The sequence below is a fragment of the Paroedura picta genome, chromosome 5, assembly GCF_049243985.1.
Source record: "Paroedura picta isolate Pp20150507F chromosome 5, Ppicta_v3.0, whole genome shotgun sequence".
NCBI lineage: Eukaryota > Metazoa > Chordata > Lepidosauria > Squamata > Gekkonidae > Paroedura > Paroedura picta.
This window is the reverse complement of record NC_135373.1, coordinates 17,140,868-17,158,609: the sequence shown is the minus strand read 5'-3', so window position 1 is coordinate 17,158,609 and position 17,742 is coordinate 17,140,868. Positions and strand designations below refer to the sequence as shown.

The 17,742-nt window shown below is 49.5% G+C and overlaps 1 protein-coding gene across 3 annotated transcripts in view; it reads right to left on the bottom strand.

The window, feature by feature from the left end:
- The window catches only part of PRDM9 (PR/SET domain 9), a 52,426-nt gene that overhangs the window by 10,603 nt on the left and 24,081 nt on the right, over window positions 1-17,742 (bottom strand). For 2 of the 3 annotated variants that reach the window (XM_077336710.1, XM_077336713.1), the window contains exons 7-9: window positions 14,860-15,131; window positions 4,112-4,179; window positions 31-212 (exon numbers count right to left, since the gene is read on the bottom strand). In XM_077336710.1, coding sequence (XP_077192825.1) covers window positions 31-212; window positions 4,112-4,179; window positions 14,860-15,131 — 522 coding nt within the window. The remainder of the gene's footprint in view (window positions 1-30; window positions 213-4,111; window positions 4,180-14,859; window positions 15,132-17,742) is intronic. The other variant, XM_077336711.1, reaches the window with a different exon arrangement.

Here is a 17,742-nt window from a genome sequence, read left to right as displayed (position 1 = left end):
TTTAGCCTCTAAAGACACTTAATGTAGTACCTCGTTGTGATTTCCATCTTGATCCCCACTTGATAGAAAGCTCCTTTCCATATTCTTCTCCATACCAAACCAAAAGCTCTGAATGAAGGAAAATTATCTTACATGTTCGGTAGAAGATTTTTCTATGATACTGGAATGCAACAAGGTTCTGTTCTTCCTCATTCATGGCACAGTTAACATATCTGTAAGTCCAAAGTTAACAATGAGATTCATAGTCAGTCATGGAAAAGTAGCAACCAGAAAAGCTCTGTGAAGATTGTACTTCTGATTATTCTTATTGAGAGATTAATGTTTCCAGATTTCAGTAAAATATTTATACCCCATCTTTCCATAATCAGCACAAAGCAAGCTTGCATCTTTAAACGCCCCGCGCCGCGGACTAAATAAAACAGTAAGGCCAGGTTGGGAGGAGTTAGGGCGGGCTCTGTCCGGGATAAAAACTCGGAGGAGCGAATCGCCCCTCCGAGTGTCAATCCTGGACCAATGAGGCAATGGGGAGGCGCGCAAAGCGCGCCTCCCCATTGCCTCCTTGGCTGCCAGAGACAGCGCGTCAATGTGGGGAAAGGAGCAGGGACGCCGCGTCGAAGACGCGGTGGCCCTGCTCCTTCCCAGTCTCACAACCCTCCCAACGTGGCCTGGGAAGTCACCCAAAAAGGACCAGGTACTCGGGGGCCCCTCTGCCTTCTGCCGGCCACTGGAGCGGCCGCGCCGCAGCTGGCAGAAGCCTCACAATTGTTCCCGCTGGGGGGGGCCGCGCCGCCTATTCCCGCCCGCTCCACTGACCGGGAGCCGCGTCAAGATCCCTACCATTGGGGGGGGCCCTGCCGCCTTCTCCCGCCCGCTGAGGCAGAAGCCTCGCCATGGGTCGTGGTGGGGCGGGGCCGCGCCGCCTTCTCCCGACCGCTCCAACGGCTGGGAGGTGGCTGAAGATGGCTGCTGTTGCCGGGCTCAGCCCTCCTGCCTTCTCGCCGCCACTGTGCCATGAACCTGCCCATGGCTCGCAGTGGGGGGGGGGGCGCGCCGCCTTCTCCCGGCCGCTCCAACGGCCAGGAGCTGCCTGAGGATGCCTGCCGTTGCCCGGCTCTGCCCTCCCGCCTTCTCTCCGCTGCTACAGCGGCCTTGTAGCCTCAGGATCGTTGCCCCACCGCGCCTGAGCTGCGACACAAGCCCAGACGCCGACCACCTTGCCGCCGAACCAAGGTCAGTCTAGCGCCCATTTTATTAAGAAATAAAATGGGCTTTAACTCTAGTTAAAAAATAATATAAGAGCCAGCAGGAATGGAGAGAGTGTTGTGTGACTGCACAGGACCACTCGATGAACAACAGTTACAGGTAAGTACAACCCTATTTTCATCTTTGTGGCTTCTGTGCAGACCCACATGAGAGACTAGCTAGATTACTCACCATAGAGGTGTGGTAGGCTACATGCAGAGTATTGGTTGTAACATCACTTTCCCTAATGCTGTCTCCTCTTAACTGTTCATTGCAATGGTAAAGAAATATTTCATCTTCTTGGATTTCAAGGGGAGGCCCTCTAGACCAGTGGTCCCCAACCCCTGGTTTGAGGACCGGTACTGAGCCGCGGCTCCTCCTCGTCCTGCATACCATTTCAGAGATCATAAGATGGATCGTGGGACTGAGAATTGTTTCCAACTTTGAATCATGTGAGGTTTACAAACTGATAAAATTATAATTGCAGAGGCCTAATATACAGTCTGATGTAACCACTGTGGTGGAAGCCATATTGCCCATTCCAAAAATAGTGAGGCCGCCTTGGCCTTGAGTGTTAGAGATCTCTTCTCCTACAGATAACTTGGTTAACAAACGATGCACAGTGACTAAATCAAAGCAAGCAAAGCAGACAGCTCAGGGTCATAATACAGGCCTGAGAACAGTACAGAAAGATACAAAATGGAGTCAGACAGGTCAAACGCAACTCATGGCAGGAGTTACCAATCACTCCCTTTCATTTTATAATTATAAGAAGAGGGTGTATCTGGTACCTTTCCACAACAATAACATCTAGAGACTTGCTTCTATTTAAAAATTAGAAAGTTAGAAATTAAAACTAAAAAGTAGAAATTAGAAAATTAAAAACTTAAAGTCAGAGAATCATCCTTCAAGAAATAATCACTCCCCCCTCCCCCCTCTGATTCTTATCTCCTACTGACATCTATATTAGCAACTTCCCTCAATGTAAATAAGTAAGCAATTACTGGTGCTGATAGCTGTTTTTAATGTACTGCTCTCAAAGTTTTATTGATACTATTTATTGTTGGTTTTACTGTGATATGGATTCAGTTTGTTATTCATTATCCTGAGATGGTGAGTCCAAGAGGGATAGTATATAAATTGATGCATAAATAAATAAATAAGTTTAAAGATGGAGACCAATAGATTGTTGCAACAGATTACATTATAATGTTCTAGGAATTCTCTTTTTCTAAGAAACCCTTTGTTAGGAAGGGGAGAATGATTAGTAGGACCTATATAAATACGAATCTTCCCATCCACACAGCATCCAAAGGCATCCATAGGTGCTTTGACAATTGCCTTTCAATTGTTATGCATGGCAGTGGCTACTGCAGGCGGGCGCCGGGTGGATGCTGTGGAGCAGAAAGCCACACAGTATCCCATGAGCTAACAGCACATCAGCTACCTGAGTACCCAGGGGTGGCCGCCAAAGTGCCAGCAAGGGAGATGCCAGGCGGAGCATACGGGTTTTTCTGACTGTGGCCCGTCAATTAGGCCAGAGCACCAGAAACAGACTAGAAGCCGGCCCCAGCGGACCAGTGCATGCGCAGAACTCCCAGTCAGTGGCTGCAACCTTTCCATTCACCCAGCACAGAATGGTCGGGACAGCAGCCAGCAGATCCATCTGCCACAGGAAGCTGCAACGGGGCCGGAAAGACGGAGAGGCCGGGGACGGCAGGATGGATCGCAGGGCGGCCACAGCAATAGCAGCACAGCTAGGTGCAGCCATCAACCAGCTCACCAATGGTGTCCAGGCAATCATGGACCTGCACATCCCCCTCCCCCTATATGTCCAGTAGGGCGCCCACCTTGCGGTCCTGCCCGGTAGGCCCCCGTCCCCCGTGGGCCCGAGGTACTGGATGAAGGGTTTCATCTGGATGGCTCACCAGGCTCCCCATTGGGGGGGGGGGGGGGGCTGGACATGACCACTGTGCCGCCATGGCTGTCTGTGGATGTTGCCAGCCCGTCGTCCACCTGCCCCGTTTGCCGCCGGCGTCCAGCAGAAAATGCCCCCGCCCCTTATAGGTTTGTGAGATTGTGTTTTGTTTGTACCTTTTCACTGTTTCCATTCTGTTGGCTACCTGTTCCTGTTCTCTTTTAATAAAATTTGCATTTTCATATCCCCTTGGCCTCTGTTGTGTTTCTGTGCTCCAGGGGGTGGTGCGTTGGAGCTTGCAGGGGTTCCCGGGTTGTCCCTTGCCACAACACTGCAGAGCGGCCTATGTCCCTGCCCCGCCAGTGTGCTGGCAATATGCAGCCCTGGTCCCAGCTCATGCTTGGCGTGTGCATGCCCCCTGTGCCTTTGGCCGCCCATTCCCATGTGTTCCCCTTCCCTGTGGGGCAGACTCCCTGGACTGGGCTCGGGTCCTCTGTGTTGCCGGTGGCAGAGCTGCCATTCCCTCCCTGTTCCTCGCGTTCCCTGGCCTGGCTTTGGGTGGCCGGAACACTGTTGCTGGTGCTGGCCGGAAGTGACGTTCCGGGGACCGCCTGTTGGAATGCGCTGCCTTGCCACTCCTCGGGTTCCTCGATTATGCACACTCCCTCCCCAGGATTCACAATGGATTGTGAAAATTTATGAGTTTGCCAAATGAATCATTTTATTTAGCCAGTTAAGATTGTTTTCTGTTTTGATTTAAAGCTGCATAATCTGATTGGTTGCAATCATAAGTATTGAAAAGGGCATTTAATCAGAGAGATTCATAAATATGATTAGGATTGTAATAGGACTATATTAATTTAAAATCTATTCTAGTGTTATACTATAACTTTCCCAACTATATGAAGATTGAACAATCTGTTCTTTATTTAAATTGACCAGGATCTTTACCTCATCCAATTGGAGATAGTTTCATCCTTTCCATCAACATAAACATAGCAGTTTTTTCCCTTAGTAATCTGTAATTAAAAGCAGATGAGAGACTCACTTATCAATACCCTAACTACCTTATTTACAGCACATACAACATAAATGCACTATTATTTCAGTGACCGATCCCATACTAATTTCCAGTTTCAGGAGACAACCACTATTATTTTGTCTACCCTCATAAAAGGATAAATTAGGGTTTGCTTTCCATGAAGAGTAGAAAACAGGGTTGCACTTACCTATAACTGTTGTTCATCGAGTGGTGTTCTGTGCAGTCACACATGGGTTCTGCGAAGATCGCATGCCTGCTTCGGAGAAATAACTAGCTAACTTAAAGCTCAAAAACACTCCCAAGAGTGCTAGCCCCTCCCTTCACAGGCTGACGTTCCCGCCCAAAGTCACGTGATGTGGGAGGAGCTAGCAATCTCCTCTCAGTCCTAACCCCTTGCCGCTGGAAACAATTCCAATCAATAGGTAGCGGCCCAGCAGGGATGGAGGGAGGGTTGTGTGACTGCACAGAACACCACTCGATGAACAACAGTTACAGGTAAGTGCAACCCTGTTTTCATCTCCGTGGGTTCTGTGCAGTCCCACATGGGAGATTAACAAGATCACTCACCATGGAGCTGGGGTAGGCTATGTGCGCAGTAGTGATTGGAGTACTGCTTTCCCCATCACTGCATCTCTAGCAGAGTCGACGTCCAGGGAATAGTGTCGGATAAAGGTCCCCGGCGTCGACCAGGTAGCTGCCCTGCAGATGTCGGCCATAGGAAGCCCTGCCGCAAACGCTGCTGACGTCGCTTGAGCTCTGGTTGAATGCGTGGTAATCCGCAAAGGGCAATCCAGCTTGGAAAGTCTATATGCATGCCGAATCGCCTGCACCAGTGGTCCCCAACCTGCGGGCCGCGGCCCGGCACCGGGCCGCGAAGGCCATGGCGCCGGGCCGCGGCTACTCCTCCCCGCCCCCCCGCAGTAAAAAACTTCCCAAGCCGCAAGCTTGCGGCCCGGGAAGCTTCTTACTGCAGGAGGGCGGGGAGAGGGAATCAGGGCGGGGCTGCACATTCGCATGGGCGTGGCCCGCGGGCGCGGCCCGATGCCCTGCCGGTCCCCAGCCTCAGAAAGGTTGGGGACCACTGGCCTGCACTATCCAACGTGAAAGTGTCTGAGAGGTAGCTGTCTTAAACAGATTGACACCTCTGAAGCATACAAAAAGTGATTTATCTTTCCTGAATTGTTGAGTTCTGTCAAAATAAAATAAAATGGCCCATCTAACGTCCAAAGTGTGCATCTGTCTTTCAAAGTGTGATGATGGACTTGGAAAGAAAACCGGAAGGGTCAGGGACTGTCCCAGGTGGAACCTAGAAACCACTTTAGGCAAAAAGGCTATACTAGGTCGTAGGATTACCTTGTCTGTAAACAGCTGTAAAAGGGGGGGCTCCATAGACAAGGCCGCCAGTTCCCCCACCCGTCGTGCTAATGTAATAGCCACAAGAAAGGTAACTTTGTACGACAAAAAAGACAGATCCGTTGTAGCCAGAGGTTCAAACGGTTTATGGGTGAGAGCTGATAAAATAAGGGACAAACTCCACTGAGGAACCAAAGGGGAAACTGGGGGAAACAAATTTTTTAAACCCTTTAAAAACACACGTAATATTGGATGCGAGAAAATTGGCTTGCCATCCACCAAATCATGTGAGGCCGAAATAGCGGCTAATTGGACCCTGACCGAGGAATTGGACTGGCCTGACTCCTTTAAGGATGTTAAGTAAGACAGTATTTTAGAAATGTCACAAGAAAGTGCACTGCAGTCATTTAAAAGAGCCCATTGCTCAAATTTGACCCATTTACACAAATATGAACGAGTCGAAGGCCTCCTTGCCGACTCCAAAATGTGCATCACTGAAAGGGCACCCGAGGTTGAATGTGCCATGCTGTCAAGTGGAGGGGGTGCAGATTGGGATGTAGGAATTTCCCCCAATGCAACAGGTTGGTTTGGCAGGGTAGGTGCAGAAGCTGACCCTGAGCCAGCTGGAACAAGGCAGGAAACCAGGTCTTTTGGGTCCAAAAGGGTGTTATTAATATGGCGTGAGTGCTTCCGGACAGAAGCTTCGCTACCACTCACCCTACCAGACCGAAGGGAGGGAAGGCGTAGAAAAAGGATTTCTCGCATTGGTAATTGAAAGCGTCTCCCAGAGATCTGGGTTCCACTCCCCCCCTGGAGCAAAAATGGAGGCACTTTGTATTTGTGGCCGTCACAAACAAATCTATGGTGGGTGTCCCCCATTTTTGAAACACTGGTATGATACTGGGTAGCTAGGGACCACTCTTGTAGCCGGTTGACATCCCTGCTTAGGGCATCTGCCCAGGTGTTTTGGTCTCCTGCTATGTGGACTGCTGACAATTGAATGTTGTTGACGGCTGCCAAATTCCACAGTCTTATGGCCTCCCTGCATAATGTTATTGATCTTGTGCCACCTTGCTTCCGGATGTAATATACTGTGGCCACGTTGTCGGTGGTGACCAGTATTCATTTCCCTTTCAGAATAACTGTAAATGAAAAAAGAGCATTCCTTACTGCCCCAAGCTCTAATAAATTAATATGTAAGGATGCTTCATGGGAAGACCAAACACCGCGTGCAGAAAATTCTCCGCAGTGTGTGCCCCAGCCACACAGAGAAGCATCAGTGTACAAAATCAACTCCTCCTTTTGGGGTCCTAGAGGAACACCTCTTGAAAGGTTTGTAGGATCAGCCCACCAAGACAAGGAGCGTGCCACTCGTCTTGGAATGGAAAAACATTTCCACATGTTCACCAAATGAGGTTTACAAACTGAGAGAAACCATAATTGCAACGGTCTCATATGTAACCTAGCATGTGGTGTGACTGCTGCAGTGGATGCCATGTGGCCCAGCAGGGATTGTATGTGATGAATGGTTTGGTGTCTATAAAACATCGTTCTCCGGGCCATAAGTGATCATTTCACCACTCTGCTGTGTGGCAGAAAGGCCATGTTCGCATCACTATCTAAAAGTGCCCCAATAAACTTGAGGGATCGAGTAGGAACAAGGATTTTTCTGAATTAATGTTAAACCCCAAGGATCGTAGGAGATTCATGGAGATAGTAATTGAAGAGCACAGCTCCTCTTGGGAATGCCCAACTAGCAACCAGTCATCTAGATACGGATAAAGCAATATGCCTTGAGTACGTAGATGTGAAACCACCATGTTTGTAACCTTAGTAAAAACTCTCGGGGCAGAGGCTAAACCAAACGGGAGAACGGTGTATTCGTAATGCAAACCAGTTGCATAAAACCATATTATTATTATTATTATTATTATTATTATTATTATTATTATTATTATTAATTGGATTTATATCCCGCCACTCCCCGTAGGCTCGTGGCGGGTCACAGCAGTCCTATCCCCATTAAAATACCCATTAAAAGACTTTAAAACAATCCCAACATGGCGGAACTTATTATTCCCATCCCTGCTATCAGAGCGGCAGGGAGGGTGGGGAGAAGATGCTAGGTCTGGGGGTGGGAATGTTGGCACTCATTCGCTGACCCTGGCCTCAACCAAAAAGCCGGCGGAAGAGCTCCGTCTTGCAGGCCCTGCGGAAAGCTGGTAAATCCTGCAGGGCCCGCAGCTCACCTGGGAGCTCGTTCCACCAGGTAGGGGCCAGGACCGAAAAGGCCCTGGCCCTGGTCGAGGCCAGGCGCGCTTCTCTAGGGCCAGGAACGATCAGGAGATTCTCCCCCACAGAGCGTAAAGCCCTGCGGGGGATATAGGGCGGTAGGCGGTCCCTCAGATATGTGGGTCCCAACCCGCGTATAGCCTTAAAGGTCAAAACCAGAACCTTGAACCTGATCCGGGCAGCAATTGGCAACCAATGCAGCTGCCTCAGCACAGGCTGGATATGGGCCCTCCAAGGTGTACCAGTGAGGACCCGAGCAGCTGCGTTTTGCACTAGCTGGAGTTTCCGGATCAGAGACAAGGGTAGGCCGGCGTAGAGCGAGTTACAGAAATCTATTCTGGAGGTGACTGTCGCATGGATCACTGTAGCCAAGTGGTCAGGGGACAGGTAGGGCGCTAGTAATCGGGCCCGGCGAAGATAGAAAAACGCCTGACCCGCTACTCTCTTGACCTGAGCCCCCATAGTCAGGGAGGTATCAATGGTCACCCCCAAATTCCTGGCCTGGGGCGCGATAGTAAGTTGCGTTCCTGCCAGGGTGGGTAAGCGCGCTGCCTGGTCCTGCCCTCTGCCTCCCAGCCACAGGACCTCCGTCTTGGAGGGGTTGAGTTTCAGGTGACTCTGCTCGAACCATTCAGTCACTGCTTCCAAACATCTGGCGAATGGTTCCGTCCATGAGATAGAGCTGGGTGTCATCAGCGTACTGGTGGCAACCCAGCCCAAAGCTCCGTACCAGTTGGGCCAGAGGGCGCAGAAAGATGTTGAATAACGTGGGGGAGAGGACTGCGCCCTGCGGTACCCCACAGGGGAGTCCGTAGGGACGCGAGAACTCTTCCCCCACCGCAACCCTCTGGGTCCGGTTCTGGAGAAAGGAGCGTATCCAGCGCAAGGCTGTGCTCCGTATCCCCGTGCCGGTGAGGCGATGGATCAGAAGGTCGTGATCCACGATGTCAAAGGCCACCGATAGATCCAAAAGGACCAACACGGCCAACCCGCCTCTGTCCAGCTGGTGACGGAGATCATCCAAAAGGGCGACCAACACCATCTCCACTCCGTGGCCAGGACGGAAGCCCGACTGATATGGATCGAGTGCCATAGGTATCTGGTACAGACTAGATGAATGGCGATGTGGAAATGGGTGTCTTTAAGATCTCTTTTGGCAAACCAGAGATCTCCAGACAACTGTGGAAGGATAGCATTCTACAAGGATAGCATTCTAAACCGTTTGGGTACAATATATTCATTAAGGTTTCTAAGATCTAGAATAGGTCTTTTCCCACCATCCTTTTTGTCGACCACAAAATATTTGGAATAGAAGCCAGGGGACGAGGGAGATGACCCTAGACATCTGATTGCCCTCTTTTGCAACAATTTACCAATTTCATGTGCAATATCAGAGTCCACCAAGCTGCCATGGTGGTAAATTAAAAGGAGGTGTTTCATCAAATTCCAAGAAGTAACCAAAGTTTATTATTGACTGAACCCATAAACTTCATGTAATTGAACACCATGTTCCAGCAAACCCAGCTAAGGTGCCAACGGGGCATCCTGGGGCGGCCAGTCATTGAGACTGAGTCTGCCTACCCCTAGTCTCCCTATCACCTCCCTGCGGCCGATTACAGGGCCCTCGTCTCCTTTTCGACTGTTCTCAAAATCTTGGAACAGGGGGAAAAGCCCGGGACCTGTTCTCATTTTTTCTAGGACATCATCTGTTTGTGGGCTGAACAACTCATTCCCCTCAAACGGTAAGTCCTAAAGGGCTGTCTTAATATCAGCCAAAAAAATAGAGGATTTTAGCCACAAATAGCGGTGCATGACTACAGATGTAGACATAACCCTCCCTAAGCAATCTACAGCATGATGAGAAGCCTTGACCTGCTGTTTGGCAAAGTCCTTCCCTTCAGATAACAAGGCCTGAATAAGGGGCCTGTGTTCTTCAGGCAGAGAAGCCAGTACGGGTTCCAACCTGTCCCAGAGAATAGCCTGATAACGGCTCATCCTAGTCTGGAGGTTGGCAATCCTAATGCAGACGAGGAGTAAAGGCGTCTGCCAAAGGCATCCATTTTTCAACCTTCCTTATCTAAGGGTGCCGAATGCTATTCATTTTTACCCCTGCCTGGTAAAATAGCAGAGAACACTGAAAATGATCTAGGATGCTTGTACAAATAAATTCAGCCATCCTCTTGCACCCTATACAGGTGGTCTATTTTTTGTGAGGTAGGAGGGGCACAGGTAGGCGTTTGCCATGTCTTCTCCAAAACCTCTGAAACACCTTGGATAAGAGGGAGCGTGATAGGCCCTAGATGAGGGGAGTACAGAAACTCCATTAAAGGGTCTTCTGACTTCTCAGAAACAACCCTATATTTCAGTTTTAGTGCATTTGCCATGCAAATTAACTGCTCAGCATAGGGCTTGTTCTCATCTGTCGGGGATTGAGCCAAAACTACCCCAGTTTCCTCAGGGGGGGAAAGATCCACAGACTCATCAAGGTCCTCATACTCGGTAAAAGAGTCAGTGTCCTTGTCACGACGTGGGAGTCTCGACGTCGAGGGAGAGACCTGCCATCGGCGTCGAGCTGGCGACGAGATGGAATCACACTCTCGACGTTGAGTCATCGACGACATGCGAGTCGGGGACAGAGGTGAAAATTGCTCCCGACCCCTCACAGATGGGGGAGAAAGCTGCTCCCGACGTCGACTAGGCGATGAAGGTAAGCGATCGCCTCGACGTCGAGCAGACGGGGAGCAAGAGTGTTCATGACCTTGAAGTGGTAGCTGATCGCGACATGGAACCAGGGGAGAAAGATGTTCTCGACGGCGAGAAGACGAAGAGGTCCAATGTCGTTGCTGTAAGGGCTCGTCATCGGAATCTGAGCCCTTAGCTGCCGAATGTGTAGCCGGAGCCAAGGGTTGAGACCAACGTATCAGAAAAGGCACCTCCTTCGGCAATGGCCGGCCCCACCGACGCCAAGATGCCGGGACCATCATCGGAATCAAGGACTCAGTAGATGACGCCAATGAAGACAGTTGGTGTCGAAGCAGAATGCTGGCGTCGAAGTGTCAGCGGCGAGCGTTGCTCGAAGCATCAGTCAGTTGCTCCGGCCGTGACTCCAATACCTCAAGCTGGGGACCTCTTGACGTCGAATGCTCTGACGTCATGTCAGGAAGGTCTCTCGACAGACTGTGCTGGCGCTGAAGTGCCATAAGGGTGAGTCATCAGCTCGTACAGCCGCACCCGACGCAGAGGCCCGGTCTCTCGAACTGCCTCTCAACCCCAATCGTCGTCTCGGTGGTGAGGGGGAGATTTGCCTCGAGACTCTTTTCGATGTCCCCGATGTTAAGGGGGACGTGGCTCTAGAACATGGTACAGCTCTCTTTCTTTTCATCTTGGGCGGTTCTGAGGCCGCTCTGTCCTGTACAGAAGGTCCCTGAGAGGGAGCTACAGAAGAAGGCCCTGGAGTTTCAGGGGCCATTAGGGACTTTTCCCAAAGAGCTGCTTTCAAGTTCCTGGCCCTCTCATCTCGTGTCTTTGGGGAGAGTTTCCTACAAGAAGGGCATGTAGCCACTGAATGGCCTTCACCCAAACATAGTAGACAAGAGGTATGATGATCAGATTGAGCCATCTTGGCCCCACACTGACCACATTTTTTAAATAGAGCTATCTTTAGTCTCTTCTGAAAAAAATTTCCTGTCAGAAAATTATTTTCTCACCTGAGGTGAATAGAAGAGCTAGTTAGCTAGCGTCCTTCTCCTACCAGCGGCAAAAAAGGACTGAGGGGAAATTGCTAGCTCCTCCCACATCATGTGACTTTGGGCGGGAAAGTCAGCCTGTGAAGGGAGAGGCTAGCACAATTGGGAGTGTTTTTGAGTTTTAAGTTAGCTAGTCATTTCTCCGAAGCAGGCCTGCGATCTTCGCAGAACCCATGTGGGACTGCACAGAACCCACGAAGATGAACATTAGTATCTTGTTCATAGAAACTAACCACGAGAGAATTCTCTGAGTACAATTATTAATTTTCGTATATATGATGTCACACCCCCGCTGCTGCTTCCCGGCTCCCCGGGGTTGCTGGAGCAACCAGAGTCAACAGCCCAGCCAGATCTGAGTAATGAGGTGGACCCGGGGGAGGGATGTTCCCGGCAGCTGGCAGATAACAGACCTCAACAGGAGTCTACCTCAGACTCAGATTCGGAAGAAGTGGCTGTACGTCTCAGACGAAGCCAAAGGGTGGGTCTGACAGAACGCAGAAGGAGCCAGAGATTGCAGGCGAGCTGTCAGAAGCGATGAGGTTCAGCTGGACTCACGCCGGGAGAGGAGGGCTGAGTCATCCTGCAGGTGCAGCTCATTAGATGGGCTGCATTTAGGGATACAGAAACAGCTAGCCAGTGTGGAAGCAATTTATGCGACTGCCCCCTGGACCGGCCCTGCTATTGTAACCTGCTGTTTAATCCTTGACCCCCTGGCTTCGGACCTGACTACGGCTTTCGGTAAAGTGCTTTGGCTTGGTTAACTCTCAGATTTCCTGGACTCAGACCTTCGGACTGTTTGACTACTCTTTGCCTGGCTCTATGTTGTCCTTATTAACTCCCGGTGACTTGGACTGAACGTTATCTCCATCTGGGCTGGCTGCCCAGGCCTCACCGAGGCAGCTGCTACCGGGTGTGGCCAGCTAGCGCAGCATATATGATCACAGACAAAAGTTAACTAGATTCTGGGCAGCATTCATTCATTGCTAGGGATTGTGTTATTGTTGCAATAGGGCAATTATCTGCACCTACACTGGCCTGTCCAAACAGGATAATCCAATTGCAGATTCAATGCTACAGAGTAACAGTAGTAAAGGTATCCCCTGTGCAAGCACCGGGTCATATCTGACCCTTGGGGTAACGCCATCTAGCGTTTTCATGGCAGAATCAATACAGGATGGTTTGCCAGTGCCTTCCCCAGCCATTACCGTTTACCCCCAGCAAGCTGGGTACTCATTTTACCAACCTCAGAAGGATGGAAGGCTGAGTCAACCTTGAGCCGGCTGCTGGGATTGAACTCCCAGCCTCATGGGCAGAGCTTTCAGACTGCATGTCTGGTGCCTTACCACTCTGCGCCACAAGAGGCTCTATAGTAGTATATTAGTAGTATATCATCTAATAAAGTATGGATGCAGCAACAACTAAGCAGTGAACAAGAGGGTAGGTGAAATTAGTAACAATGTTTTCAAAATTCAGAACTATAAGAAAAACTGTAACTGTTGTTCCTTGATGTCTTGTGTGCAGACACACATTGGGACTGCACACATGCAGGCCTGCTGCAGAGATTCTTCCTAACTAAAGCTCCTCAAGGGGGTGCTCATCCCCATTCCAACTGCAGATGCCTCATTTTCCCGCTGGATGAGTCACAGATCTACAGGGTAGAGTACCCTCCCTTCTCAGTTCCCACCACCACCGAGATTCCAAAATTACATAATTGAGGGCTCAGAACAGGATAAGAAGAAGAAGAAGAGTTGGTTCTTATATGCCGCTTTTCCCTACCCGAAGGAGGCTCAAATCGGCTTAAATTAATGCTCAAATTTGATGCTCAAATTAAGCATCAGCCCAAGCCTTCCCATTCCTCTCCCCACAACAGACACCCTGTGGGGTGGGTGAGGCTGAGAGAGCCCTGATATTACTGCCCGGTCAGAACAGTTTTTATCAGTGCCGTGGCGAGCCCAAGGTCATCCAGCTGGCTGCATGTGGGGGAGTGCAGAATCGAACCCGGCATGCCAGATTAGAAGTCCGCACTCCTAACCACTACACCAAACTGTCTCTCAAGCTGGAGGGAATGCATGCCTGCATACAAGATATTGATAAACAACAGTTATAGATAAGCAACTCTGGTCTCATTTTATGTCTTGTAGTGCAGCCCCACACTGAGACCTTAGCAAGCTCCATTAACTTTGGAAGAGGGTTGAGGACTCAAGCAAACAAACAATTTTATTTACTTATTTATATTTTTATGTACAGGCCGCCCCTCTCCAAAGCACCTCGGGATGGCTTACTGCAACTAGTTAAAAATCCATATAATTAAAAATTTTAATTACATTAAAACCTATCCTCAGGCATTGCTCCAAAAAGTTGTCCTATTGTGTCTGGGAGTTAGGTGATTACAAGTTACTAGCCAGGCACAAGTGGAGGATGGTGGGAGTCTGGTCGGGAGGCCATCTTATGGTAGTAGTCATCCTTTGTTGTTGTTGTTAGGTGCAAAATCATGCCCAACCCATCATGACCCCATGGACAATGATCCTCAATTGCTCCCACCATTAGGCTCTTCTTCAGGGAGTCATCCTTGGCCTCAACCAAATGCCTGGTAAAAGAGTGCCATCTTGCAAGCCCTCCAGAACTTTGCAACAGGACCCTTCCAAATTAAGCATCAGCCCAAGCCCACAGGTCAAATGCACAATGCTTAATAAATGTGTCTTCTTTTGCCCAGGTTGCTGCCTTGCTGCCTTGCAGATATTGTTCAAGGAGATCTTCCTGAAAAAGGCTGCTGATGTGGACTGGATTCTGACAGAGTGGGCTGACATATCTAAGGGGCATGACAGAGCAGATTCTCTATATGAGATGGCCAAAACTATCAACCTGGTGATGGACTGGGAGGAGGCTACAGTTATGCATGATCTCACTCTCTAATATTTTGCAGTTGCCTCTGCCTCCAGCAGCAGCTATTTTGTGTTTGTACTGACCACCCCATTTCAGAATTCTGAAGATACCCACTGACTCAAAAAGGTTGGGGGGCCCTACAAAACCCAGCAACCACCCCCAAAACAAAATAAAACTAAGAAGACTGCTTCTCTGAATTTTATAGGCTTTGTGGGGTCACTAGAGGGTAGAGTTTACACAGCTAATTTAGAAGCAGAAAAAATATGGCTAGTGCAATTTTCAGTAGAAGGAACCTTGAGGAGACATAAGAATTTTTGCAAAGAAAATCACAAAGAAAAACTTTGCACCAAAAAAAATATAAAATAGGGTAAAAAAAAAAATACCAGCCAAGAATAGCCACTGTTGGCTGCTTCCTCTTCTTCCGTAATTTTCCCTTCATATGGTCCAAAGTGAATTCCTTTAGGGAGAACTTCTCCTTCATTCCAGACTCCTAGACCAGCATTGGGAATACCGGAAGGGCCAATTCTCAACCCTGAGGGTAAAGTGAGAGCCGCTCGGTTTTCCAGTCCTACTTCTGCTGCTGCATCTTTGATGAAAACTGGAGGACCATGAACTGAACACTCATCAATAAAAAATATTGAGCAATACTCACAATCTAGGAAATAAAAAGATAGAAGTACAGACATAATTCAGCAAAAAGTCCTTTCATTTTCATATTTATATACTAGTAAGCAAGCCCGCTGCAGGGAAATGCAGCGGGCGTTAGGACTCACCGGCGGCGGGCTGGTCGGCGTCGTCGTCGGTGGCGGCGGCGGCAGCAGGCTTCTGTAGGTAGCAGGCAGGCAGGCTCCCTCGGGCGGCGGTCTGACGCGGCGAGAGGCGCTTCGCGCCTCTTGCCGTGTCAGACCGCCAGGGAGGGAACCCCCGGCAGCTGCGCTTCGCGCGACTGCCGGGGGTTCCCTCGGGCGGCGGTCTGACGCGGCGAGAGGCGCTTCACGCCTCTCGCCGCGTCAGTCTGCCAGGCAGGGAACCCCCGGCAGCCGCGCTTCGCGCGACTGCCGGGCGCTCCCTGGGGCGGCGGCCTGACGCGGAGAGAGGCGCTTCACGCCTCTCGCCGCGTCAGGCCGGGAGCAACTGCGAGCCGCGCTGCGGGCGGCTCGCAGTTGCTCAGGCTGGGAATCGGAGGGACCAATCGGCAGGCGCTTCGCGCCTGCCGATTGGTCCCTCCGATTGTCTGTCGTGAGGAAGGGTCCAACCTGGACCCTTCCTCATCACGGACAAAGCCCACCTCAAGGGGGCTTAACGAATTATTTAGTCCGTGGCGCCCGTGGCGCCACGGGCTGTTTAAAGATTTGCAACAATAATTATGATGAAAACTGATATATAGTTCATAGTTCCTTTATGTAGAATTTGCACTACTTCTCATAAGATATTGCCAAACTCAGAAATAAGTTGATGGATCAAAAACTAACGTGGGCTTGCCATGAACTTCCATTCTGTCATTTTAGTGATGATAAGGTAGTAAGGCATAGGTGAACTTCTATGACTCCTGTGTCAAAAGGAGTCAGTCTTCTTATCAGTCTTCTGATATCAAAAGGCAGCATGTGATCCTGACCAATTTAATACTGACCAACAGGCAACAGTTGGTGGATGGGGTGAAAGAGGTGGGGACCCTAGGGGGAAGTAATCATGTCCTCATAGAATTCCTTTTGAGATGGGGAGGCAAGGAAGCTTGTAGCCAGACGTGGATGTTGGATTTCCGTAGGGCAAACTTTATTAAACTCAGAGACATGATGAGTGTCATACCATGGACAAGAATGCTGGAAGGGAAGGGAGCATGTGAAGGGTGGGCGCTACTCAAACAAGAGCTATTGCATGCTCAATCAATCACTATCCCAGAAAGACGAAAACACTGCAGGATCTGGATGAAAAGAGAACTTCAAGAGGAACTAAGAAAGAAAAGGAAAATGTTCAGGAACTGGAGGACAGAGTTCTAAAGAAGAGTACCTACAGGTTACTAGGCACTGTAGATCAATCATCAGAAAGGCCAAAGCTGAGAGTGAGCTAAGATTGGCCAGGGAAGCCCATTGTAACAAGAAAAGACTTTTCAGTTATGTGAGGAGCAAACGTAAAGTAAAGGAGGCAATAGGCCCACTGTTGGGTGCGGATGGACAAACTCTAACGGAGGATGCAGAGAAAGCAGAAAGGGTCAGCACCTATTTTACATCTGTTTTTTCCCACAGGTCAAAGGGTTTAGGCACATCTAGGGATGGCCGTAGCCAAAGGATAGTGTCTGGGTGGCAGGTTAACAAGGATAGAGAGGTTGTCGAGAGGCATTTAGCTGCACTGGATGAGTTCAAATCCCCTGGTCCGGATGAAATGTACCCGAGAGTACTCAAAGAACTTTCCGGAGAACTTGCACAATCCTTGTCCATCATCTTCGGGACCTCTTTAAGGACTGGAGATGTCCCAGAGGACTGGAAGAGAGCAAACGTTATTCCGATCTTCAAAAAAGGGAGGAAGGATGACCCGGGAAACTACAAACCAGTGAGTCTGACCTCTGTTGTGGGGAAGATAATAGAGCAGATATTAAAGGGAGCGATCTGCAAATATCTGGAGGACAATTTGCTGATCCAAGGAAGTCAGCATGGATTTGTCTCCAACAGGTCCTCTCAGACCAACCTGGTTTCCTTTTTTGACCAAGTAACAGGTTTGCTGGATCATGGAAATTCGGTTGATGTTGTTTACTTGGATTTTAGTAAAGCTTTTGATAAGGTTCCCCATGATGTTCTGATGGATAAATTGAAGGACTGCAATCTGGATTTTCAGATAGTTAGGTGGTTAGAAAACCGCACTCAAAGAGTGGTTCTCAATGGTGTTTCATCAGACTGGAGGGAGGTGAGTAGTGGGGTACCTAAGGGCTCAGGGCTCGGTCCGGTACTTTTTAACATATTTATTAATGATATAGATGAGGGGGTGGAGGGACTACTCATCAAGTTTGCAGATGACACCAAATTGGGAGGACTGGCAAATACTCCAGATGATAGAGATAGGTAACACTGTGTGTGAACGAGACCTTGGGATACTTGTGGATTGTAAACTAAACATGAGCAGGCAGTGTGATGCAGCAGTAAAAAAGGCAAATGCCATTTTGGGCTGTATCAACAGGGGCATCACATCAAAATCACAAGATGTCATAGTCCCATTGTATACGGCACTGGTCAGACTACACCTGGAGTGTGCAGTTCTGGAGGCCTCACTTCAAG